This window comes from Calypte anna, chromosome 4A, assembly GCF_003957555.1.
Source record: "Calypte anna isolate BGI_N300 chromosome 4A, bCalAnn1_v1.p, whole genome shotgun sequence".
Taxonomy (NCBI): domain Eukaryota; kingdom Metazoa; phylum Chordata; class Aves; order Apodiformes; family Trochilidae; genus Calypte; species Calypte anna.
The window spans coordinates 14,504,914-14,531,779 of NC_044248.1; the positions used below are offsets into that span (position 1 = coordinate 14,504,914).

Genomic DNA, 26,866 nt, shown 5'->3' on the forward strand with positions numbered 1-26,866 from the left:
CACTGAAGCCCTGTATGTTTAGCTAAGTTTAACTACTAAGCTACTTGGCATTTCGTGTTGAATGGTTCTCTTTCTTCCTGCAGTTGTCGTCCACTTTGTAAGCAACAAAATAGTCACTGGAGCAGGGAATTGAATATAACTCTTCCACATCAGTTTCTAACTCCTCCCATAAAGTCAACATTTCAACATCTCTCCTTGGCTTCATGTATGTTCAGTTTCTTTACACAAACCATGTACAGAGAGCTGTACAACTTACTGTACACTACAACGGCCTGCTGGTTGTTGCCAACTCCTGAAATACAGAAGGAGCAGCTGCAGGTTCAATAGAGAGCTGAAGGTAGATCTCTGACCTCCCAGTGGGTGGTAACTGGACATGCACACTGAGAATTCATAGAATCACAGAATTGGCTGGGTTGGAAGGGACCTCAGAGATCAAGTCCAACCCTTGATCCACTACTGCTGCAGTTACTAGACTATGGCACTGAGTGCCACATCCAGTCTCTTTTTAAATATCTCCAGGGATGGAGAATCCACTACTTCCCGGGGCAGCCCATTCCAATGCTTGATCACCCTCTCGGGAAAGAAATTCTTTCTAATGTCCAACCTAAACTTCCCCCAGCACAACTTAAGACCATGCCCCCTTGTCTTGCTGAGAGTTGCCTGGGAAAAGAGACCAACCCCCACCCGGCTACAACCTCCTTTCAGGGTGTTGTAGAGAGTGATGAGGTCTCCTCTGAGCCTCCTCTTCTCCAGGCTGAACAGCCCCAGCTCCCTCAGCCTCTCCTCATAGGATCTGTGCTCGAGTCCCTTCACCAGCCTGATTGCCCTCCTTTGGACCCGCTCCAGGACCTCAATCTCCTTCCTAAACTGGGGGGCCCAGAACTGGACACAGTACTCAAGTTGTGGCCTCACCAGCGCTGAGTACAGGGGCAGAATCACTTCCTTGGACCTGCTGGCCACGCTGTTCCTGATACAGGCCAGGATGCCATTGGCCTTCTTGGCCACCTGGGCACACTGCTGGCTCATGTTGAGCTTCCTGTCAATTACAGGACTTTGGTCTACTCTGTCTTGTGCAAAGCCCCACGTAAGTATTTTGATTAGCTCATGCCCTTGGCAAGGGGAAGACCAAGTCTAAGAGTCCCCTGGCCCTTAACTGAGACCAGCAAACAGCTCTGTGTTATCAGGAGATGGAGGTCCACTAAGAAAAACAAATGCAAGACTTGGACAGCACTGGAAGAAAAATACAGCCTAAGGAAGCCAGGGGGAAAACCTGCAGTTTTCTTAGGATTTCAGTAATACCTAAAGATTCAGTGCAGTGCTTAGAGTTTTGTTTCAGATTTAACATTTAGTTCCAGGTTATGGTTAAAAGAGTAATGTGGTTGTTGAAGGTACAAAATAGGTTTTCTGAAGGCAATGGGACCGTAGTTTGCAGGCTGGTTCTGTGTTCTTTCTATAGATGGCACTATAACTTTCCAAATGCTTTGCTTCCTGTCCATTATATTTTCTGCTCCTGTGTTATACCATCAAAAAAGCACACTGAAGGTAAAAAAAGATGCGCCCCACATGACAAAGGTGATTTCTGGTTTCAAGAGCATTATAGCATTATACAGCTATAAAAAAGCATCCTAGTTCAGTATCCAGCCTCTGTGAATGGTCAATGGTATGACCTTGGAGCAGAATATAAGAGGAGGCTAAACATATGGTGATGTGCCCTTACATGCTGTACCAGCTTACAAGGAGCTGAAGGGACACCATACCAGGCAGATGGAATGTCATTACATTTAATATCCCTCGACAGATTTTTATTCAGTTAATTTCTTCAGTTGCTTTTGCACCCATATCAGTTTTAAACATCCACAGCAAACCAGATGGTCCTGGTTGAAGCATAACTTCTGTCTTTTTTCCAGAATGAACATAAATCCAAATGGATTTTAAGACAGCTGAAGCAATTAATGTGCAAATGATTATCATTACAAGCAGGAGCTAACTAAAAACAACTGTTTACACATGACAAGTCATACATGATTTCCTCCATTATCTTTCTCTTTGCATTTAACTTCTTTGAACGATAGGGACTTGTGTATCTTGACAGTGCCATGTACGAGTGGCACTGTCAGCATCCTAAGTACTCCTTGGTGTTTTAGCAAAAATCATTCTCAGGAACACCAAGGCAAACAAGCCAGTTCACTTAACTGTAACTGCAAAACATTCCTAAGAATATGGTTGAGTGAAAATCAAATTTACAGGAATATCAACAGAGCACCTTGGCTCAAAGTCAAAACCTTTTGTGAAATCCACAGGGACAGCCCCACAGCCTGGCTGATCCTCTGTGCAGAGGGCTCCCATCACAGCAAAGTATCTTTTAAGTAGTGCAGCTAGAGAGCTACCAGAACATCAGCAACCACCAGGACCCTGAAAGCAAAGTAACAGGTAATTACAGGTGTTCTAGATCTTACACATCTGACACACTGAGAAAAACACACCATTCCTTTTTTAACTGTAACACAACTGTAATACTCTGTTCCCTTGTGTTCAGTTCCTAGAAATAACTTCTGTTCTTTCTTCAAAAATTTCAAAGTTTATCTGTAGAGAGACATTGTCAACCAGGTGCCTTGAGTTGCCAAAGAGTGGGTGTGAGTCCACCTGTGCCTGATTAGGACAGGCCCCTATTGGGCATGAGCAAGACCAGGGGGCCAATAAAGGTGAAACTCACAGCCACAGACTAGCTCACTCTCGAGCACTGTATTACCTTTATTGCGCCACCAGCGCCCATTGCCTCTAGGGTGAGGCTCTCTGTGGAGTCTCGAACCTGGGGCTTTAGGCATTGCAGTACTGGGTCTTAACCAGCTGCGCCACGAGAGCCTCACCTTGGAGGCAATGAGCACTGGTGGCGCAATAAAGGTAATACAGTGCTCGGGAGTGAGCTAGTCTGTGGCTGTGAGTTTCACCTTTATTGGCCCCCTGGTCTTGCTCATGCCCAATAGGGGCCTGTCCTAATCAGGCACAGGTGGACTCACACCCACTCTTTGGCAACTCAAGGCACCTGGTTGACAATGTCTCTCTACATTTATCTATTAAAAAGTTTTAAAGGCAATATAGATATTCTGTTTCAAATCCCAGATGAAACTTTAGTTGCATATACAATTTTAAGACAAAGTATTATATACTTCTCTATCTGATACTACTCCTGCTGTTATCACCCAGAACTAGTAACGTGTAAACATCTATGAAAAAAAAATCCCTTTATCTTCCAGAAATTTACAGCAGTGGTCTTCAAAAGTAAATACACAGATAGTAGAGTGTACACAGTAACTAAGCCAGATTTATGATTACAATTATGAAGAAATAGGCCACAGTTTATACTTGATAAGCACAGTGTATTTATTCTATGGAGAGTGAAAGATTTATTATGTGTTTAAGCATTCATTTCCTTATTTTTGTGCATGTTTTCTATAAGGGATGTGTTAACTGTCTTATGATCACTTGTGAACTTGAACAGGTTTGGAAAGTCAGTCGTAAGTTTCACAGTCATTCACCATATTATAAACAAAGGATATCTGCTGATATAAACATCTCCCTCCATACTTCTGAATGGTGTTCCTGTAAGAAGAAATCAGTCAGAGGATGGCTTTTATATTATCATAAGCTTTCAAACGCAAATGTTCCAATAAAGGCATTTCCATTCAGGCATCAAGGGCCAGAAGTTTGAGAGGGATGTTACCCTCCTCTAGGTTCAGATCATAAACACCTGAGTGCTGTGTTGAGATCAGATACCCCACAGAACAAAGGCAGCACTGGCTCCTACTAAGAGAGCAGAAGGACAGTGTTTCACATTACAAGAGCTCCCACCATTGATAGCCCAGTCATCCTTCACTGCTGGAAAACCTTCCACTCAGTATAACCACTTGCATGTCTTTCCTTACCTACTGGGATGAAGATGCCACAGGTCTTGACAACCAACAAGGTTTCAGAGTCTTTATTTCTGTCAAGCTTGATTTCTCTGAGACATGTAAGCTGCTGACAAGTCTCACAATGTTCTCTGGAGATTGCTCATCCCTAGGAAGGGGATGAGTGTGTAGGAACACACAACAATCTTTCCTACATTCTGGTTGCAAAGGGGTCTGTAAAGAGACAGATTTGTAGTGAAACTTGATTGAAAAGTCTGGAAGCAGTGCATGGACAGAAAGTTGACATCTAGACTGGTCTAAGTCAGTACTGAAATCTGATCAAAGCACTCACTTTCCAGGGAAACACCATTCCTCAAGCTGTCTAAAGTTACTGGAGGCCCCTTGTCTTTTAGAAGAAGTTGATGTTGCCAACTGATGGATTGTTCCCTCTCCTGTCTCACCTGAACTTAAGAGCTGTGACTTCTACAAGGTTTTCTGAATGGTAGCACTGCAATCTCTGACACATACCATCACTTGGAGCTTTTGCTGACCTACTAACATGCTAGGCAAACATGGCACCACCCATGTCTTAGGACTGGAACTTTTTAAGGCGTGAATGGGACTTAGGTGCTTGATCCCATTAATTTTTATGAGATTTGAGCACCTAACTCCTTTAAAGTCTTATGAAAATCCCTATCCAGTTTCCGGGGCACAGGAAACATCAACAGAGTGAGGCCATATTCAATGGCTGCTATATTTCACAAAGGAAAACCACTCAGTAAACATGGAGCTTTAGAAAAACTATGATGAAAAAATGTAGATGTACTCCAAAGTGATGGCTTTGATCAACTGCAGTTCTTCAGCCTATGGACTGCCTGTCCTTTCCCCAGGCTACATCAGGGGCTTTTCTGATATGTAGTCCCATCAGCAGCCAAAAAGTGCCAGAGAACAAGAGTCACCAAGTATTGGCAATCATTTCAGTAACACAGATTACCAATTCCAAGAAAGTATTTTCTACTCCCTTGAATAATCACTTGACATTTTCTTGACCTTTGTCCTTCTTTTGGAGGCCCACAGATGAGCACTGGGGCCTCTAAACTGGGAAAAAATCCAGATACTTTTGCTGGCCAAACAGAAAGACATAATTAAAAAAGTAATGAGAGAAACTTACGAAAATAACCTTAAACGGATTTTTTCCCATTTTTTTTTTATTTGAGGGCTCTATACTCAATAGCAATGATTTCTTGGCATTCTCATTAGCTTCACCTTTATATAGGTGGGCAGTTGCCCGATAATTTATCATTTAACAGTTCAGGCAGTGATTCAGAAAAGTAGAATACCTTTCTCTTCTCTGACAGTTTGCCAACACAGATTGTGGTCCAAAAGACAAGCCTATGTCACACACCCAGTTCTAAAGAGAGACAGCTCTGATCCAAAATGTGCTCCATGATCCTTGGCCTTGAGTTAATAGGCCCAGCTTGCTAAGGAGGGCTCAGTGGTACAGTAATGGTGCTGCTGGTTTGGAGTTGGCTCACATCTGATCAGCTTGGAGCAGAATGAACTTATGTTTGGGTTTGAAAGAGCACAGTGAAGAGCTTCCATGAGAGTTTCCAACCTTGAGAGGTATGGAAGGCCCTGCTGGATGCAGAGTCTGGCAGTATTGGCCTTTCTGTGTTCAGAGAAGTTCCCAAGGATTTCTTTGAAGTCAGCTTTCATCTCCAAGAGGTTCAGAAGAGAGCAGAGGAAGTAATACTCTAGGAGAGCTGAATGGGTATAGGAAAGTTCAACAACTATGCATAGTACTGCTTGCTTCTTTAGTACCTAAATGTCACACTTACATTAGGAACTATTCTGTACCTGTGGTCACACTTAGATTTTTGTTTTTCACAACAGGAGGTTCAGTAAATGTTTTCAGCTGGTGTGCATACAGGTAAGTGGTGAAATAATATTGCTAAGATATACCAACCTGTTGGTACTTGCAGTTTAGGGAATTTTAAGAAAGGTTGCTATCCAGGGAAATGTCCACATCTCCTCTTAATTCACAGTGATAGTTTAGGCAGGATTGCAAATAATATTCTCTCATTTGAAATGGTGGGTGGAACAAAATAAAGAAAATATCGTAGTCTTCATTTTGAATTTGGACTGATGGCAGATTTTGACACTCCGACTCTTACGAATAGGTGACCATCATGTCTTTGATGGTACCAGAAATGGTACCTGTTGCACTAAAGCAGCTCCACAGGTTTTGATGAGTGTTTTGTTCTTCAAGGACTGTCAAGGGATCACTGAGCAACAGAGCCTGCCTTCAGGGAATAAGCTCACCTGTATCTTAGGCTACACTGTTTTTACTTGCTTCCAGTTGAATACAACCTTCTGCTGAACATTGTCCTTTAGAAATTCAATACATAAAAGGAAAAAACAAAACAAAACAAAATCTAATATTCATGTGTCATGGAACTGAATTATAATGCTAATTAATAAGACATATTGTTGTTCTACTGCATGAAGTCAGTCACGTTCCTTTTTGTTTTTCTTGTTTTCTGCTCCCGTTTCTCTTCTTCCTTTCTATTTTCCACTTTTGGCTGCCTATTTCCTTATCTGGAGTAAATAAACACTGTGAATCAGTTAATGCCCCAAACAAATTTGAATAAAGCCCAGTGTTAATTCCAGACAGGAGTTTTCTCTTTTGATCTGCTCCACAGGGAAAATTACTAAGAAGGGGAAAGGGAAGATATTGTTCACCAGTTATTTCTGGATGATGTAAGTCACTGCTAAAAATTAAAGGTTGAATGTGATGTGGCTTTTCCCAGATTTCTCAGACTTTCACAAGCAGCTGTCTAGAAAATAGCTGTTCTCACAGTGAGAGGCCTTTTTGCTATTCCTGTTGTGTGTTCAATAAAAATAATATGGTTTAATGAACTGCATGTTTGTGCCACCACTACACAAAATTTGTTTAACACCAAGAAAATTAATATCAGAACCCAGGAATTTTTTTTGGAAGCTAGGACTTCGTTTCCAGCTCACCTATTTTCCACATGTAGTTTTTGATTTTCACCTCATTTGACACCAGTTTGGCACAAGTTTCTAATTGCCTTCATTGTATGCTGTCTCACACATGACAGCCTCTCTCTTCCCCTAAATACCACATCTCTGTAGCACTCGTTTGAAGCTATGGCTTGCTGCAAAGGTTTGCAGACCACTACACAAGCTCCTCTGGCTGCTTATCTTTTCGTGTACTGAGCCCAGACAGGCTCTGCTGCACTTACTGAACTTGCAGCTGGCATAGGATCCCTGAGCACATTCACTGACTGAAAAGAGCCACTTCCCCAGTGATGGCATTTATGAAACAGGTGTTGAGGAACATCTCCCTGAGGGTACTAAAACCCTTCTCCCATGCTTGTAGTGAAATGAGGCAACCAGGTGCCACTAATTACCAGTTAGAGGGCATGAGCTTGTGTTAAGCCCACCCGTGCCTGATTAAGGTGGGCCCTAACTGTGCATGAGCAGGATTAGGGGGCCAATAAAAGGTGAGGCTTGAAGCACAGGCTTGGCTCATTCCTGAGCAAGCCCTAGGGAGGTCAGTTGCTCTTGGAGCAATAGCACTGATCCAGGCTAGTCAACCCTGAGGGCTATGGACTCAGAGCCATAGTCCACGAATATGGACTATTCATGAGTCTCTGCTGGAACACCTGTTTGCCTCATTTCACTACATGTGCTTCTCACTGAGAAATATTTAAGTAGCTCTGTGTGCTTGAAAGTTTATTTAGGATGGTGTATTGGGGTAACATGCCTGCTGGATGCATGCCAGAAATGGAAGATGCTTCATTTCGATGAGCAGAGTGCTAAATCAGCTGGAAGATCATTGCAGATAAATCGTGATGTTGAGAATTCTACTCCAGATCAGACAGTGGTGGGAAGAACCCTGCTTCCAAGTCCAGTCTTCAATGATGTAAATTGTAAGAAGTCAAAAAGCAAGCAGAGTCAGAAGAACACTGGAAAGGAAATATAGTTTTGCCCATTGGTGACACTTTTCAGCACAGCAGAAGTTGCACAGACACAGAAGTGGCAGAGGATGTTTGTTGGGTTAGCATTAAAGAAGCCAGGCATCACATTGGCAGGTGTGCAAACCTCTGAGCATCGTTTCCCAAACAATGCTTTTGTTTTAATGGGCTAAAAAGATTCTTGTTAACAGCTGGTGAAAGGCCCATTGCCCTGTCACATATTTTTCCCTAACTGGCCTGTCAAGAGAGCTAAATTATGCAGCTTTGGCCATACAGAGCAGGCTGGAAGAGCCATATTTGCCTTCAGAGTCCTCTCTCAGCTGCTAGTTTGTGTGTGTGGTGGTTTTCCTTTTGTAATATGGTATGTGTTTTATGGGAGGCTCTAGAAAGACCATGTACAGACCTGAAACTTGCTACACTTGATAGCTACAACCACAGAATGAAAGGATGCTCCCTGGCCTGAAAAGTTCACTGGTCTTGTGCTCAGTTTCATTCTTTCCTTTACCTTGATACCTCTTTATTTTGGGTTGTCTCACTTCCATTTCACCACTCCTCCAGGTTTTTTTTCATGCATTTGCTCATCAGTCAACCCAATTTATATATTTTTAACCTGGTGTAATGTAGTATCACTTGCTTGTGGTATTTCTCCTTTCCCTAGCATTCTTTCTACTCTTCCTTTCCCCGTGGCTTTCATGCTTTAGCTTTGTTGTGCTGTCCCTTCACCTGCTATCTGTGAACAAGGGGAGGAAAGAAGTACCTGGAACTGTAGAGACAGAGAATGGGATCAAAAGAAGTTACAGAACTGATAGACAGGAGATTATGGCAGTCTGGGATGAAGACAAGCAGGCTGAGGGGTGGGAAAGGATGCTGGTTAAAGACGGGGCTGGATATAGCAATTTCCTACACCAGAGGAAAGGCAGGTCTTGATGAGAACAATGTAAAGAAGGAAGGAAGTGGTTGTTTGGGTGAGTGGGAGATTTGACAGTGGCTGTGGCTGAAAGGAGAAGCTGAGCCAGGGTCTGTGCAGTCGGCAGAGATCTCAGCCTGGAGGCCTTCAGGAAAGGCAGAACCAAGTGTCAAGCCAGGAAGGAGGGTTGAGCAGGGAAAAATTCACACCTCAAAACACAGTAGCACTCAAAACACAGGGGTACTTATCAGGTATTTGTTGAACAGGGAAAAGAGAATGGTGAAGACCCCAAAATTATGCTTTGTAAAAGATGTTGAGTATTCACAGGCATTCATGCACATGATCTCTCTTTTTGAATTGCCTGCACTCTGATTCATTAGGCTGATAGCTAGCTAAATAGCAACATGTGTAGTAGTAAATCTGATTCTGGAGAGCCAACAGCTTTCAAAATCTAAAAAAATAGATCGGCAAATAGGAAAATGTCAAATGGTGTTCAGCTAGCAGGTGACTATTGGATGTATTAGCTTTCAAAAATCAATATAAAATTCCAAAATAGAGAAAAACTGCTTTGTAATAGAGCTCCATGTTCTTCCACTCTCCACTCTCCACACACTGGTTAAGAAGGGATTCCAGTGCTCTTCTTCAAGGAAAGAGCAAACCCAGAAGATCCATCCACTCCCAGAACAATCTACTTCATTTACTTCCCAGAACAAAACAGAAAGTTGATGCCAAGCTTGACAATATGCTGCTGAGTGAGTGGTAGCAGAGAGAAAGTGACAGTGACAGAAGAGAGTGTAGTGAGACAGGACCAGGTGCCCTGAGTTATTGATGAGTGGGTGTGGGTTCACCTGTGTCTGGCCTCCCTCCTGAGCATGTGCAGGAGCACGGGGCCAATAAGAGAGCCGCTGACACCCACAGAGAGAGCTCTCACTCTTCAGTGAGGATGGAGAAGCCCACAGCTCAAGGAGCCCCAGGAGCAGGCAAGAAGGGGTAGATCCTGGAGCCCCAGGAACAGCCCTAGGACATCGTCCAGGAATGGGCTAAGCCCCGAGGCCTCAGGATCAGCCCTAGGAGCAAGAAGGGCTCCTCCCGCTACAAGAGAGCATGGCAGGGATAAGCAAACAGGTGCTGTCAGCCAAATGCTGAACTATGCAAATGCAGCACAGCAGATGCCCTGATTAAATAAAGTGTGAAGTCACAACATTTGTTTGAGTGTTTGAAAAAAGAAACAATATGTGCTCATGATCTCAGATTGATTGATTTTAATGAGAGTTAAAAATAAGTAAAGCTCTGGTGTTTCTTTATTTTCAGCTTGTAAGTTTAACAAAACTAGCTTTAAAAACCTCTTGAATGGGAGCAGTCTCCCTTTCAGCTAGTTTCCAAGATTATTATATATTTTTTTTAAATCTCAATTCTCAGTGGGTATCTTTACCAGCCTGCTCTCAAAGACAGGCTGCATGTCATGAAAATTTGAACTGTCTTTGAACCTAGTTTTATCAAGAAAATGCTAAACTTCTGGTAAAGAGCTCCTCCACCATGCTCCTCTGCCTTGATAGATGCTGCTGTAAGGATTCTTCACATGTGCTTGCTCAGCTCACCTCTCAGTTCACCATTTCACACATGGCAAGCTGTGGAAATGTACAACCTGTACAATAGTACAATGTGCAACAGTCAGTAAAATATCTCCAAATGCTCTTCAGCAGGTTTAATATCTGTTGAGAGGTATTAATACCAAGGATGCTTCCTGGTGTGCTTCACCAGGAAGCCACATTGCTCTTTGCAAAGGTGAGTCCCATGATGGCTCAGCGGCTGCAGCTCTGAGCTGCTCTGCAGTCATCTGGAGGTTCTGCACAGCTGGATGTGCCCACCTCCGTTATATACTCTAGAGAATGAAAGAAATTCCAAACAAAATTTTTACAATAAATACCATATGGCCTGAAGTTCTTTGTGTGACATTCAGTGGTTTGTTCAGAGGGCAAAGCAAACCAATGAAAGTATAAAAATCCTTGAGCAAAAAACCAAGGTACTTAGCCAGAGCAGTCCACTTATGGCTCGGCTCAGATTTTTATGAAATCTGACCCAGGGTTATGCAACATTCCCAACGATGACCATTGTGGTTTGGGGGAAAAAAGGAGCTCTGATCAGAGAATATCAGCCAGGACTGACAGATTGTGGAGAGGATAAGGAGGCACAAAAGCCCTGATGCCAGCAGGAAAACTTCCCTTCTCAACCAGCCCAGAGGCATTGCTGGTTTAAGACAGATTTATAAAAGCTCACAAAGAAAAACATTTGTAAGCCAGGTAAAACGGAATAGAAGGTAAAAAGAAATACAAATAGAGGCTCTTTAGTTGTTTCATCCATTTGGTTTTTGTGCAATGTTTTTGGGTAAAAGTAATTTTTTTCAAATGGAATGTGACCGTGTTACTGGAAGCATGTTGTATCATCAGATCTGCTTTGAAGAAAAAGTTTATTGTTAATTTAACCTGAAAAACGAGCAAGAGCACAACAGTGCTGTTTAGGAAGAGTTTTGCATAGAGCTTTGTCTTGGACACCAGACGAATTACTTCAGGGAGAAACATTATAGCTGCAGAAGCTGTCCAGGGCACAGCTTCCCCTATACAAGCTGTTTATTGCTGCCATGGGATAAGATCAGGTCTGCAACACCAGCCAGGACTTATTAATTCCCTGCTTCTGCTATTCAAGAGGCTTAAAGATTTTAGATGTTATGCTGGAGAGAGAAAGGAACAGAAGAGTTCTATTCGCTGGGGAGAGCAGCTCCAGTGTCAGTACGCTGGCACTGGGGAAGGGGATCATGGCAAAAAAGGTCAGCAAGGGGCTCTTCTGGGGCCTTCTCAAAGGGCTCCAGCACCACCCCCATAGAAAGCTGCCACAAGGAGTATGAACAACCTGGAACATGGCAAACAGGGCAGGCAGGACAGGCAGGGCGTGTGGGCAGGTTGTACCAGCTGTGCCCCAGCTAATTACCGTACCAGTCAGTCTACATGGCAGTTCACTCAGGAGGGTGCTGGCTAACTCAGCCAGGCAGCAATGGTTATCACTCAGCAGAAGACTGTGGCATCCCTGAGCTCTGTACCCAGCTGTGCTGATGCAGGGTCCCTGATGGAGCTCTGTTGGGAATATGCTGCCACCCAGGCACTGCAGTCCAGGGTGTGCTCTGCTCTTACTCCAGTGCTGGATGGCAGTGGTGCCCACGAGAGGTGCCCCAAATAGAGGGTGCTCCTCCCTTTAGTGACGGAGGTCAGGGAGGGGGTAAGCAAGTTGAGGGCCATCAGGGTATGCAAGAGAGAGATGCTTGGAGTGGCACCCTGGCACTCAGCCCAGCAGGCAGGCAGAGCCCTGGCCACAGAGAACTCCCTGATCTTTCTCCACCTGACTGAATGTGTGACTTGGAGGACAGGGGGCAATGTCAAGAAGTTCCTGCCCATCTCGGCAGGCACTGCAAGCTCATCCACCCAGAAACTACCCCACCTGCCCAGATGCCACTGAAAACTCTGTGCATTGTTCTGCAAGGGGAAGGGGGCAATGGTAAGGATGATAGCTCTCCCAGCCTGAGGGTATTGCTGTGGTCTAGTTGGACCACCCCCTGCACCAAAGCCTCCTCGGTAAAGAATAAATGGCAGATCATTATAATAGGCAACTTGCTTCTAAAGGGAGCAGAAGTCCAAATATACAGACCAGAACCACTGCACAGGGAAGTCTTCGGCCTCTCTGGGGCCCAGTTTAACAACATAAAGAAGAAGCTTCCTTCCTTAGTACAAATTGGACATCATTGTGCAGTTGCAGGGCCACAATCTCACTGTAATTACTGAGACATGGTGGGATAACTAAGATGCCTGGAACACTGTCACAGATGGTTATGTTCTTTTTAGAAAAGATAGGCCAGCAAGGCAAGGTGGTGGAGTTGCTCTTTATGTGAAAGAGCAACTGGCATGTATCCTATTCTTCTTCTACACCCTGGGGGGTGGAAGAAGAGCAAGTTGAGAGCTTGTGGATGAGGATTAAAATGCAAACTAACATGGGACTGTTGTGCGTGTTTATTACAGCCCACCTGATCAAGATGGGGAAGTTGTTGTGGCCTTCTGCAGTCAGCTGAGAGTAGCCTCAGAATCACAGGCCTTGGTTCTCATGGGGGACTTCAATCACCCTGATAGATGCTGGGAAGGCCACATAGAAAGGTATGCATAGTCCAGAAGGTTCTTCCAGTGTATTGATGGTAACTTCTTGACTCAGGTTGTGGAGGAGCCAACAAGGAGAGGTGCACTACTGGACTCAGTACTGACAAAGAGGGACTGGTGGAGGGCATTAAGGTTGGGTACATCCTTGGCAGTAATGATAATGAGAAGACAGAGTAGAGGATCCTGGGTAGCATGTACAAAATGATAAATAGAATTGCAACCTTGAACTTCAGGAGGGTGAACTTTGATCTCCTGAAGAAATTGCTTGAAGAAATTCCATGGGTCAGGGCTCTGGAAGGTAGAGTTGCTCAGGAGAGCTGGTTAATTTTCAAGCACTGTTTCCTCCAAGCTTAGGATCAGTGTATGCCTAGGAGCAAGAAATCAAGCAAGGGAAACAGGAGACCTGTAGGGCTGAGCAGGGAGCTTCTGAAAAAGCTCAAGTGAAAGAAGGAAGTTTACAGAATGTGGAAGAAGGGACTGAACACTTGGGAAGATTACAAGAATGCTGCCAGAGCACTGGAACAGGCTGCCCAGAGGTGGTGAATTCTCTGTCTCTGGAGATACTCAAAACAAACCTGGATGCCATCCTGTACAACCTTCTCTAGGGGGACGTGTTCTGGCAACTAGATGATCTCCAGCAGTCCCTTCCAACCCCTAACATTCTGTGATTCTTTCTGGTGGAGAAAATTAAATCGGGTAGAAGACCAAACGCAAGCTGAACCCTCACTGTGCCTGAAACTGTATCTTCTAAAAGCCTCTATTTCTCCTCCTGTGCACAGCAGCCAGAGGACCACCTATAACAGACATTTTCCCACAATTACTTTACTTGCACATAGGCACAGTCTCCTTTCAGGAAGGACAAAGATACACAACACTGATGTCTGCTTCACCACAAGTTTTCCTTTGTCTAATAAGCACAGATGCAAGTTTGTTGGAGGTGATAAGGCCAAGTGAGATGCTAGCTTGAGTTTTACTGGAAAGAAAAATAGAAACTAAACTGAAGCTTTTGTTTTAGAAGAAGATAGTTTTGCAAACAGCTATAGAAAAATTCTCATATTTTGTGTATCAAATTCCATCACTATGTTTCTGGTAATGATTCTGGTCAGGAGTAACAGAGTGACTGCAGGAAAACTTTGCTGGAGTTCCTGAAGTGCTCATTTTCATCTTCTGTCTCCTGTTCCAGTTGTCAGGGCAGCTGTAATAGGGCAAGGAAAACCGTTGAAAAACCTATGGCTGGCATTCAGGGGGCTTGGAGTAAGCCCTGTAACTCTCCAGGCAGATGGTAGCTAAAAAAAAAAAAAAAAAAAAAAAAAAAGCCAAGCTGGGCTGATGCTAGAAGTGTGTTTCCATGGGAACAGAGAGGTAGGGATGCTGCCATGTACTTGACCAAATGGGAAGCGGGTTAAGGATTAGGATTAAGAAAAAAGTGGCTGGATTCCTGCTGCCATTCAGGGTGTCTTTTACATTCCTAAATACAAGACAGGGATCTTTAAAGAACTGCACTAGCTATATACTTCCGTGTGTTTTGTGTGGATTGAATTAATTCTAAAAGATGTCTATCCTTGAATGTGTGTATTTAAGATTATGTATGAAAACATATAATCTTTAGTGATCCATGAAAACCAAGTGTATAAATGAGAAATGAATATCCATTTCTTGACTTAAGATGATGTATGTGGTGGTCTCTATCAAATGGCTGTTCTGTGTGGTATGATGCTTATCCCAGACCCTTCCAGTGCTTCTAGTTTTCTGAGATGTGATGTTGACATCATCAGACAACAAAATAATTCATTTGATAATAAAAAAAAATGAGGTGGGATAATTATTTTAAATTGTTAATCTTGCACTACCCTGGGAGAATAAATCTAATTGATGTCTGATATACATCAGTGTTATTTAAATATTACAAGAATCATAAAATAGTTTGTGTTAGCATAAGTGTTTCAAAATACACTCATTATTTATCTTTAAATGTTAGAGATTAGTTTACCATTCAACTAGTTGCAGTTCTCAGAAAAATTCCCATAAACTCATCTCCTGTTTTTAGACCTTTTATTATTCCAGCAAATTTTGATCAATAAACAAAGATGGAAAAAAAACATAGAGAACAATAAAGGCAAAATCACATATTGTAAATAGAGCTAAATATACACATTTATGTGATACATTTTTATTTGAAGAGTTAGTGTTCTTTTTTCTGACTAATTCATAACAATAAACAAGACTCAAAATCCCAACTTTTGAAATAAGGCCTCAAAGAAGGTCATGTTGAGAAGAAGATCCTAGTTTGTAGCTGGTCAAAATTTGTTGACAACTGTCCCAAGTTGAAAATGCAGCCAGTTATGACCCCTTTTGAAAGAAACCTTAGAAGGGGACCTGTGTTTCCAGTATGCAGATGTCTTTCTACGTTTGAATAAATGCAAACATCCTTCAAAACCTTATGCGTAGAGATTTTTAAGATTTGGCTTCAAAGAGGCCTTGTGAAAAACATTTTCTTCCCTGTTTCTAGAAACTTCTGGGCTTAACCTTGGACTGAAAAGCATCAGTTTGGGCTGGGACTACTCACATAACACAAGTTAGGTGTGCAAGTCTCTGCAGGACAGTTTTATTTTCTTCCCCTGGATAAAGAGGAAAAAAAAAAATACTCATGCATGGCATTTTTTGAGCACAACTTGTTGCCCACTTTGCTGACCCTCACACATTTTTGCAAGGCCTCTCTTACCCGAGTCGTATGAGGAGATGCCTGCAGAGGGGCAGAGGCACCTGCCGGAGCTCTGCTCCTGGGCCAGGACCCCTACGGTCGCCGGGCAGGTGGGCGAGGGTCCGGGCGGGAGGGCAAGGCCCTTCCCCTCCGCGGGGGGCTGGAGGCTCTCAGGTGCTCCGTGCCCTAACATTAAGTAATGTCTAATTACAGCAGCCGCAATAAGCACAGGGGCCGTTCGGTGCCCTCCAGGAGCATCGGTTGCCCCCACCCCCCAAAGCCAGCGGGGCCTCGGCATCGTTTCCCACCTCCCCGAGGGGTACCCGCCTATCCTGCCACCCCCCGCCCCCTCCCCGGTGGCTGCTCCGCCTGCGATGAGATGCGAGGTGGCGGTGGCGGTGGCGGCGGCGCGGGTATTTGCATGGGCTGAAGGCAAAGCGGCTTCGCCCGTCTGTTTATTTTTAGCTGGCAGCTCAGCGCAGCGCAGCTCTACTCCACTCCGCCGGCGGGGCGGGCGGGGCGGGAGGCGAGGGAGGACCGAACCGGCGGGGGGGACGGGCGAGCGGGGCACCGGCGGAGAGAGGTTACCGCAGGCGGGCTGCAGCCAGCCGGGCTGCATAGCGCCGCCGCCCCCGGCCCCCGCCCCGGCGGCTGCCAGTCAGGGAGGAGAGGCCGGTAGCGGCCTCCGGCGTCCCCCCGGCTGCGGCCGCGGCTCCCCTCGGGCTGGCGGTTCGGTGCCTGGCTGCTGCCCCGCCGCAGCCGCGGCGCGCCGGGCCCCTGCAGATGGCCAGTCCCGGGCTGGAGCTGGGAGAGGTTCAGCCTCCCCCCGACACCCCACAGCCTGAGCTGGCCTTCACCGAGGCTCAGAAGTGGATCGAGGTAAGAACGCGGGATGGCAAGGGTACCGGTGCCCGACCCCCATCAGGACGACCCGGTGTCCTTCCCCCTCCTCGTCGCGGGGTCCGTAGGCATTTTATTCCACGCGTCCCGCCGGCTCCTCCGACCTTTCTCCCCCCCCACCCCCGCACACCCACTTTACTCGCCGCAAAAATAGCGTCCGGGGCCTGCCGAGCCCCCGCGCAGCGTGCGCGTCTTTGGAGGGACCCCTTCCCCCAGCGCATCTCTTCCAAACTTAATCTCTTAATCGCATTTCCCCTCCTCGCCCCCGGAGTTGGGATGAACGGGGCAGCTGTAAACAGGAGCCGCGCAGGTGCGCGGAGCCGCAGAGCGGCCGCGTCCCTGAGCGTGGCTGCCGGGGGCGGTCGAGACCCCCCCGCCCTGCTGGGAAAACCTCCGGCCCTGCTCCCCGCCAGCTTCCCCCGCCCCTGGCTGGTGGCCGCGGCCGCGCAGGTAGCGCGCCGCAGTGCGCGGAGTCGGGTCAGCAGCGCTGCGGGGGTCCCGCAGAGGGGGTCCTGGGGCAGCAGTGTCCCGCGGGGGAGCTCCCCGGCAGCCTTGCAGCCCTTGGTCCCGTCGTCGCTCAGCCGAACCGAAGAGAGGCGTTCGGTCTCGCTCTTCAGACAAGGCAGAAAAACAGATCTGCTTGCTTTTGCTCATGCCATAAAATGCAATGACAGGCAGGTGGCGAGTGAAATGTAATAGTTAAATATTTAGACATACAACAATAGAGACACTTTAAATAGCTCTTCCTCTGCTGGTACAGAACCATGCGTGAAGGTACTATAAACCCAGATACCAGGGTAATGGCTCCCTTCAGCTGCAGGCTTTGAATTTAATCTTTCAGTAGGCAGCTTTCAGTAAGCCTTGGTGGAGTCTGTTTTCTGACAGTGGTTTGGCAAATTCTTGTTGAAATTGTCTGGACTTTAAGGTTCCCTGATGTGATTTTCAGCCTATAATGGTTCGCTCCAATAGCAGCCAGAAAGGTAATGCTGTGTCAGACTTCAGGGAATTGGCAGTGACACAGTAAGCTGTCTTACTGTGGGACTAGAGGCAGAAGAACAATGAGGAATGTGAAAAGAAGGGCTTTTGTACCAAGGACAGGTGAACATGCAGCCTGGAAGAGGAAAAGTGAAGTGCATATAAACACTGGTCGTCTTGGGAAGGTGAATATGGTAGTTTCTATATATCCTTCTGTATAGTACAGGGCCAAGAGAGAGGCACATGACCCTGCCATACCTATGGTACATAAAATCACTTGTGACCGTGAGTTCTGCTGACTGCTAATGAAGCCAAGAACTCAATGGTGAAGCAATTCTCTGTAGGTAATGAAGCTGCCAGCAATCACTCCAGGCATGATAATAATTAAAGGACTATAATAAGTCTTACTGTATAAGAGCAGAAACCCCAGAAACTCTGGGGTAATTTATTTCGGAGTTCCCCGTGACGGGTGGTCTCTTGTCTGTTCTTGTGTGACCCAGGGCCTGGTTGGCTGAGCAGAAGGGCTCGTAAGTCCTTGTGCCATCCATGCAAGCCTGGGGAGGTCTTCATGTACAAAGGAGCTGTCTGTAACTTCCTCTGCTGCCTCCTCCACTTTTTTAATCTGCTTGATGCATGACTGACAAAGCTGCAATGTCCTCTTACTTTTGCCACCATCCTCTTGCTTGCGGGAGTGTGCTGGGAGCCTGGAGCATCACCATGGCTGTGGGGTGGGAGGGAAGCATCTGTCTTTCCAGCAGTGCCCACAGTGGATGCTCCTACCAAGAGGAAGAAGAAGGAAGCTGCCAGTGAAGCAAATGTGTCTTAATTTGCCTAACACATTATATTTCCTTTTAATCCCAGTTTGGTTTAAGCACTGGAGCATTGAGGGTTATTATCTCTTCCAGTCTGGTCAGTATTCACCATTCTAAATCTGGATGATTTGGGCTGGATGAATTATGCAGAACTTGGCATCTTAGTTCAAAGTTATTGAAAAGAAATGTTGATCTTAACATTCCTCGATTTTTAAATTTTATTTCTTTTTGTAGGTATCAACATTCGGTGTGCCAAGCTGTATTGATTCGTATGAAAACCAGAAATATGGGTCATGCTGTGCCTGGCTACTAGACCCATCTGCTTCAGCTGGCTCTGTAATTGTCTCTCACCAATTTATTCTTTGGCCTAGAGAGGTTAGCAAATGTCCAGTATGTTGTGTCTTCCAGCTCACTTCTGACCATTTAAAATGACATCTCTCTCAAACAAAAATAAACCATTTTGGTTGCAAGCAGGGCTGATGAACCTCCCTAGTATGGAGAAGGCAAGCTAGTGAGGGTGTTGGTTTTGTGAGACAGCCTAAAACCTGTCTTAGGCTGTAAAATAATGCCACACAAGGAAATTTAAACAAAAATGAAGAGAGTCTGCTGTGCATTTTTATTTCTAATGATTAAGTTGTGTGACTTTCTAGTTGGAATCTCACCTGGTTTAAATCCTTATGTGAGCACTGTCACAATTGTACAGTGCTCACAGGAATCCACCCTGTGGTCTGCAGTGCATTTCTCCACTGGTGAGTCTGGAAAGGGAGGCTGTCCTCTTTTTATAGGTGGAGAGCCAAGACATGAAGTGATAAAGGGGAAGGAACTTTCTTTCCTCTAGTTCAGAGGTTTTAGGGGTCATGTTTCAGTTCCTTTGGTCTGTAACCTTTCACCAGAACAGGTCTGTGGGGTGCCAGCAGTCTTTTTCCTCTGGCAGTGTTAACTTTCATCTGGACACTGCAAGGTAGGGGAGTCTAAGTTGCATTGCAGTTTTGGGTGGTTCCTGGTAATTCTTTTGTCTCTCTGTGGAGCAGTGAACCAGTAAGCAGTAAGGTGGTGTTCTAAATGGGGAAAAAGGGCCAGAACTGTGCCTCTTGCTGCTAATATATTTTAGCAGGCTGTGTTTTATAATAAAGTATTTCAAGCAGTGATCGATTTGGTGTCATCTGTACATTGTAGAAAGTGGCATTTTGGACTTGTGTGGACTTCCCACTTTGATCACTAGTCACTTTGGGTAGGAAACCAGAGTTCAGCCTTGCTTAATTTTGCATAAATATCAACTGTGCATCTTTCTGTGTAACAGTATACTGATCCTATTAATTGACTTTAGCTTGGCATGTGCTACATAAGTGAGGAATGCCCTCTTCATGACAAAATGAACCATATTAGTAGCACTCAGAAGAATTAAAATAAAGACACCGAATGAAAAACCCTGTGAGAGAGCTACATCAATCTGCATTATTAAAGGGATGGTATCTCATTCCAATTAACGCATCTCAGTTTCACTGAAAGAACATATCAGGTTTGTAAAGCCTGGTGGGTTACTACAGCAAAATAGCAAATCTAATTTAATCTAATGGCTTGTAATTTTAAAATGTCAACGTTCCCTCTATATATGTTTAAACTAGAATAACTGATAATTGAAAGAACATCTGTATAAACAGTTATTTTTACCATCAAGATTCATAAGAGAGTAATACGGTAATAAAGTCACATTTAATACCAGTGTAACCCCTGAGGGTATTGTTATCTCCTCATCGTACCTCCTACCCTTGCCTCATTAATATGCTCTCTCCTTATTGTTGAGACTTGGTTCAATTAGGGATGGCTTTTCCATAGACTTACATTCCTTAGAAACTTTGCCAGCTGATAAGAATGCTTCCTTTATAGCTGTACAGTAATAATAAACGAGTCATGTTTTTCTGTCCCCTCTGGTCAGTGCTTTACTTTGCTGATCCCTCTGGGTATGTGTAGGCTGAACCCCATCAACTTCCTGTCAGTCTGCTACTTATATTCCCCTTGAGAATTCTCTTGTTAAGGGAAAATTTGCCAGCCAGAGGGCTTTGTTTAGTGTGTGGATGTGTGTTATTTTCTTTTTCCTTCCAGCAACACACTTAACCTGTGTTACATTTCTGTACTGAAGGTGGTGGCTGTTTTAAGTTGGTAACAGTGCTGTTGCTTCTAGGAGAAGTGGTGGGGCCAGGTGTATTCCTTAGTGCTTCTGGATGTGTCACATCATAGATCAGAGCAGGAATGTCACTTCTGCACCACTGTCTCTGGAAGAGTGTGAGGGGCATGAAACCAAGGAAGTGACTCAGGCAAATAAACTTCTTGAGACTATCTTGTGCCAGGAGTCTGGAAGGTTTCTTCAGGGTGTCTCTCTTTGTGTGGATGAAGTACAAGAGAGATAAGGCTTTTGGCTCCCATTGCAAAAATGTAACTTCAAAGGAGGTAAAGGTAGTTTATTGACAAAATCTTTCCTAAATGGTGAAGTGACTTGACTGGAATATCTGCTGTAGGGGCCTGGAACTTGAGGAATACACAAGTTTATTTATATAATCTTCCAAAATGTGGTATGATATTAGTTCCTCAAAGCTTTTGGTGAAAAGTATTGGTTAAACTAGCTGCTTCACTGAAGACAAGAGTAAACCTGTGTCCTGTAGGAGTGTTTCTCCTACATCTACTCTTCCTTTGCTGTGGAGTTGATTTTAAGATCCTGGAATAGGGACTCAAGTTATGGTAAATATTGATAAAGTTCATAGAACAATGGTGCCTCTCGCCAGACAGGAACCTTTGTGTGCCACTTCAGGGAATGAATTTATGAAAATGAACATTTGTGTTCTCAGACTATCAGAAACCTATGCGTATGGGTTAGACAAGTTGTCTTATTTGTGGAAAAGTTAAAATTTGTCCAGATTAGTTGTTGCCACAGTGTTGATACAGCAATCATGAAAAGCCAAAAAGTGTATGACTGGATGCTTGGTCCTAAACAGAAACGAATGCAGGCATGGAAAGAAATTCTTCACTTCTGTCTCTACATATCCTTCTGAGCAGCATTTAGGACCTGCGGACAGGGCAGATGGAATGCTCTTCATTATGGCTAAGTTAGTCATCCAGTGGAATGGAAACTAAACTGATTTAAAGGGAGTAGAAGAACCTGCCCAAGTTCTCTGACCCTGTCAGATTACCACCTTCTTGAGATTTTTTTCCTCTCCCAGTTGCCTGGCAGCTGACCTCCTGTCCTGTATATGTGGACCCCATTCCCTTGTCATGAGATCTGTTTAAGCCATGTTGTAAGTCGCATTTGGCATGGGGGTGAGAATAATCAGAACAACAATACTATTGATAAAGGGATAATGTCAGGAAATGCAGGACAGAGCTGTTAATTGTCTTAAAATGGAATTAATTTCTCCTTTCATTACTAAAATTTTAAAATAGGTAAAAGATCTTAACACTGGAGCCTGGAATGCCATTATGCAATTGGTGGTGAAGATCAGTTAACACAAGTATGTTACCTCAGTCTACCTGTTCTACTAGTGTTAACTATATTTTAAAATATTTTTTAAAGGAAAACTATTAGTCTTCTAGAAAGCAAGATGAAATATTTCCCAAATATGGAGAAAAGTAACAGATGGATACAGCAGATTGTTTTCTAGGTTTTAAAATGTGTTTGCTGATTTGGGAAGTGTTAGTTCTTGATAGGTTATAAAAACTCTGTTATATTTGTTAGTAAAACCTACCAGTGTGGAAGCTTTTCATCAAGGGATGGATATTTTGGTTCTCTGCAAACATCCCAAAAAGAGCAGTTTTGGAACAATATTACAGAACAAGCAAGATTTATAGGGGTGAGAAGTGTAATTTAAAAGGGCAGCTGCACAGGGAGAAGGTATGAATATCTTGGCATGCAGACCCTGAATATCTAAACTTTTGCTCCTTCTCCTTGCAATATATCATTTAAAGAAGAAAGTACTGTCTTTTCTTGCCCCATGCTGTCCCTTAGATCACAGTGACTACAACAATTACTATGGCACCAATAACATAACTTCAAAATTGGTAGCTGAAACTTCTCCCAGCTATGTTAATTGCTGTCTTAGGTGAAAGGGGTGCAGCCCATGTCCTCGAGACAGCCTTGTGAGAATGCAAAGAACTGCAACATGCCTCAGATTAAAATGAAGAACACCCAGCCTTATATTTTTCTAAACAGAATAAATTCTGTACCTGGGACAGAATGGGATGTGACTGCTGGGGCAGCAGCTCTGCTGGGAAGGACCTGGGAGGACCTGTGGGACAGCAGGTTTGGCACAAGTCTGTGGTGTCCTGGCAGCATGAGGGGTTAGTGGGTGTTCTGGAGCTGGTAGATTGATGGAAGTGGTTGTTTGCATCTGCTTGGCACTTTCCAGGCCACCTGAAATGCTGCATCTAATTTTTGGGGTCCATAACGTGGAAACAACATAGATAAATTGGAGGGAGCTGAGCAGAGAGCCCCCAGGCCTGTTGGGGCTGGAGAACTTGCCCTGAGAGAGGGAGAGGGTGACAGAGCTGGTCTTGCTTAGCCTTAAGGAGAAGTATTTTTTTGGGGGGGATATGGCAGCAGCCCGTGGTACCTGTAGGCAGGATTTTGATAAGATAGATCCAGGCCCATCACATAGGTACATGGCAGGAGGGTGAGATAGTTGCCATAAACTAAAATGGGAAAGTCTATGACTTGGCGTAAAGAAAAGTTTCTATACCTCAAGGCCAGCTGAGCATTGATGCAGATCCAGAGAGGTTGGGGAATCACCATCCCTGGGAGGTTTCACTCCTGACTGGCCAGAGTTTGAAACATCCTTGTTGGACCTGAGAGCTGCCCATGAGTGGGGCAGGAGGCAGGACTAGAGGCTCTCCAAGGTCCCTGCTGACCTGAGATACTTTGTGCACCTATGGCTTACTGACAGGGGGTGAGTGAATATCACTTAATGTTCTTTTTAATGATACTTCATTGTCTGCTTATATTGTTATAGTGCTTGTTTATGGAGCACCTGTAGAGCCTGTTCACAAGAGCAAAATCCTTCTCTACACAAAAGCAACACTCCTATGGCTTATGGCAGATGTTTACAGGGTATGCTACTGAGTTTTCTTTGTAGAAACTCCTCAAGGCAGTGTGAAATGTTCAGCTTCCAACCTCACTATTTTTGCTATGCCTGTTTTATTTTAGAAAACTGTAGACATGACTGATTTCCTTGGTTTGGTAAAATTAATTTTTTATATTTAATTCATTGTGCATTGCTATAAGTGGAATTGAAATTATTTCCCTTGCTTTTCAGATCTTCTGAGGATGATGTGCAGAATTAGTTCTTCAGAATTTTGAAGTTTTGTTGTTGTTGTTGTTTTATTAGCTGCTTGTAAGAACCTTTTACCTTGATAGTCAACGTTTTCAGTTCTAGTATAACTTGCTTGTGGTAACTAGGATATTTTATTGCATGTATATATATGTAATGATTATTGCTAGTAAGCCTTACCTTAGCAGAATGACTGACATAACAATGTAGTTAATAGTATATCTTGGATCTGATGTTAAAATTGACTTAAAATAGTCTAGTGACTTCTCTAGGTAGTGAGGAAAGGAGAAAATCTGCTTCATCTGCCTATTTTAAGAGAAACCCTTATTGTGGGTTTCTGCTCTTTGAGGTCTCATGCCTTGTGTCAAAGACAGCTTGATTTTTAAATCAACTTTGACAAGCTAAGATTTTGAAAAATAATACTGCTGTGGTTTGTTGGCTCTGGTATCATTGTCAGTGATTCACAGAGCACTTAAGAAGCCAAAGGAGCAGTGTGGTGGAGGCAGGAGAAGCAATTCTTTAATTTTGCTTTGTATGGCTGAATGAGTTAGGTAAGAGGGAAATGCTCTTCATTATACTCTCCTTCACAGAGTTTTTCCCATGGTCCTGGTTCATGCTGGAAATAAGACAGGGATTTTTGCCCTGTGTGATCCCAGAGCGAGTTTCAGGAAGAGCTTGAAAGGAAAAATTATCTGTGATATCTTTTCCCTATACTATTCCAACCTCCAAAATCCCCCCCTACCTCCATCTGACCTTTCCACAGGCATCAGGAAAAGTGGCTGCACATATTCTCTGTAGTGCAAACAAATGGGAATCCTCATCCTGAGACTGTAAATATGTTCCCTATTGTTTTGTCTCTTGCAGGAGCTGGTAGAATTCAGTACAATATTGGAATCATGAGCAATCAAGTCTCTGGGTGGATTACAGCATCATTAAAATGATAAATTAGGCTGTTATCTGCCTTCTGTTCTTTAGATCACATCTTGCTGGTATGTAGGCTTTTCTTACCAGTGGTGAGGAGTTGAAATATGTAGACTGATTAATACACAAGAGTTCCCCAAATTTTTTTTATATCTAGTCAAGGACTTTGGCAACACTTGGTAAGCACTGCATCTTGTCAAATACCTTACCTTTTGGAAGGAGAAGCTGTCAAACAAAGATGAAGAAAACTGTATCTTCCAGTATTGGAACTTTCCATTTCCAGAATGACAGGAAAAAAGCCCGAGATGACCTTCCCACTAAAACCAGAAAGACAGGAAACTCAGATGAATTTGCGCTTCAACAGCAGGTCCCAGAGTGGCACAAATACTTACAACCTTTGCTCTGACTTGAGAAGCACAGTCTTGCTTTTGCATAAGCAGAGGCTGATGCCCATAAATAACCAATTTCAAGCAGGAGCAGGGTGGTTGCATGGCTACAGCGGATAGGGGGGCTCAGGTTAGAGTCTCTTTGTGGTGCTTTGCTTTGCTGTTGTTTTCCATGATGTGCAGGGCTACATTACACTGTTGTAGTATCAAAGCTTGTGACTCTGGTGGAATTCAGAGCTCTTTCTGAAACTACTCAAAATTAATGTAACCCTCAAATCCAAAGCTGTCACTTCAGTCATCAATGGCATATATCATAGGATATTGTGGGACATGTAATGATTTAATTTCTTGAATATCTGTGATGCATGTTTTGTACCTGACATGAGTGTACTGGGTTGTCTTCTCCATCTCCCTGCAAACAAACTCTGAAAACTCTTGATCCAAAGATTTAGTTTACTAATCTAGAAGATTCTTTAATGGGAGATTTTCCTTTAGTCTACTGTCAGAGAAAGGAAGCCTCAACATGTGAGGAAAAGCACTGAAGTCCCACCATCATCCCTGTTTTCTTTTTTTTATAATTCTCCATTTTAAGTATTATTATCTGCTTGCCTATTTTAGCATTTATTCTTGGTTTTTCCAATTTTGCTTTTTTTAATTTAAAAAGGAGTTGTGGTGTGCTAGCCAAAGTCTGCTATTTGGCAATGAGCATTTTCTTACTGGATTTGGGGAAGGGGAGTGAGGAAAGCAGAGAGGCAGAAGTGGCCTCTGGCAGCTGGGTGTGGGCAGGGATGCCCAGGGTGCCAGGGCTTCCAGCGCTGAATCCCTTGGCTCTGTTTCTGTGCCATTGTTGTGATTCATTTCAGTGGGCTAACTTGCATGTGTTGTTGCAGCAAAAACAACTCTGGAAATTTTCTTTCAGCCCAGAAGCATGAAGGTAAATATGTAATCTAAACAGGAAAAAAAAAGAAAATTACAGCAATGGTTTAAGTGTTTTTTATAGTTTTCTTGATTCTTATAAATTGTTTTTTTAAAGTTGTGGTTTGGAAAAGGAAAGTTCTGATTTGGGAGCATGCATGTGCAGCATCTGTCTCTTGCCAGTGTTTGGATCAATTAAAGACAGCCAAGAAAATAAACTTTTCCGGAAAAAATTCTGCTGGCAAGAAAAAGGAGGTGTCAGAATCAATAAGTCACAAAGGTGACTATCTCCTAAGTTGAAAGAAATTATATGAAAACTTAGGCTAACATCCTAACCTTCCCAAAACTAATTTTTATTTCAACAAGGGGGCCTTCAGTTTTGGAATAACATGAAAAAAACTCATAAATCAACAAAGTTCAAGCAACTCAAATGATCCTTTATTAGAAACAGCTTGCCTTTTCTAAAGAAAGAGAAGAAAAAGTACCCTCAAAACATTTTAATTATTAACATGCAGATCCTCAGTCTTGCTGGGGCCTTGTTTTCTCCTTCCCTTAGGTCAGTGCTTTCCTGCCCGTGTGGCTCCCATGGCCAGGGTGTGGGGCTGATGGGTGCTTGCTGTCGAGGTGGGTACAGCCGCCCACTGGAGGTGTGGGCTGCAGGCAGGGTTATTCCCTCTGGATGGCCTGGGCATGTGTCCACCTCTGAAAGTGGAGGTGGTTGATGGCTGTTGGGTGGTGATTCCTGGCATCCAGACCCTCTTAGATTGTCACAGCACAGCTGAGGGTTAAGATATTCCTGGCGAGGAGATGAGCGTAAAGAATCATAGAATTCTAAGATAAAGAGAGGAGGGTGTTTAAAATAAAGCTGGTGAGGCTGGAAAGTAATCTCACCTCCCTTGCTTACCTTTCCATGATTATTTCCCCTGGGAAGCAGGCCTCAGTAAGATTTG

The 26,866-nt window shown here is 44.0% G+C and overlaps 1 protein-coding gene across 3 annotated transcripts in view; it reads left to right on the plus strand.

Annotated features, from left to right (window-relative positions):
• Positions 1-16,409: 16,409 nt before the first annotated feature.
• LIMCH1 (LIM and calponin homology domains 1) overlaps positions 16,410-26,866 on the plus strand; it is a 175,447-nt gene continuing 164,990 nt past the window's right edge. For all 3 annotated transcript variants that reach the window (XM_030449481.1, XM_030449482.1, XM_030449486.1), the window contains exon 1: positions 16,410-16,571. In XM_030449481.1, the coding sequence (XP_030305341.1) occupies positions 16,476-16,571 (96 nt within the window). In that variant the 5' untranslated portion in view covers positions 16,410-16,475. The remainder of the gene's footprint in view (positions 16,572-26,866) is intronic.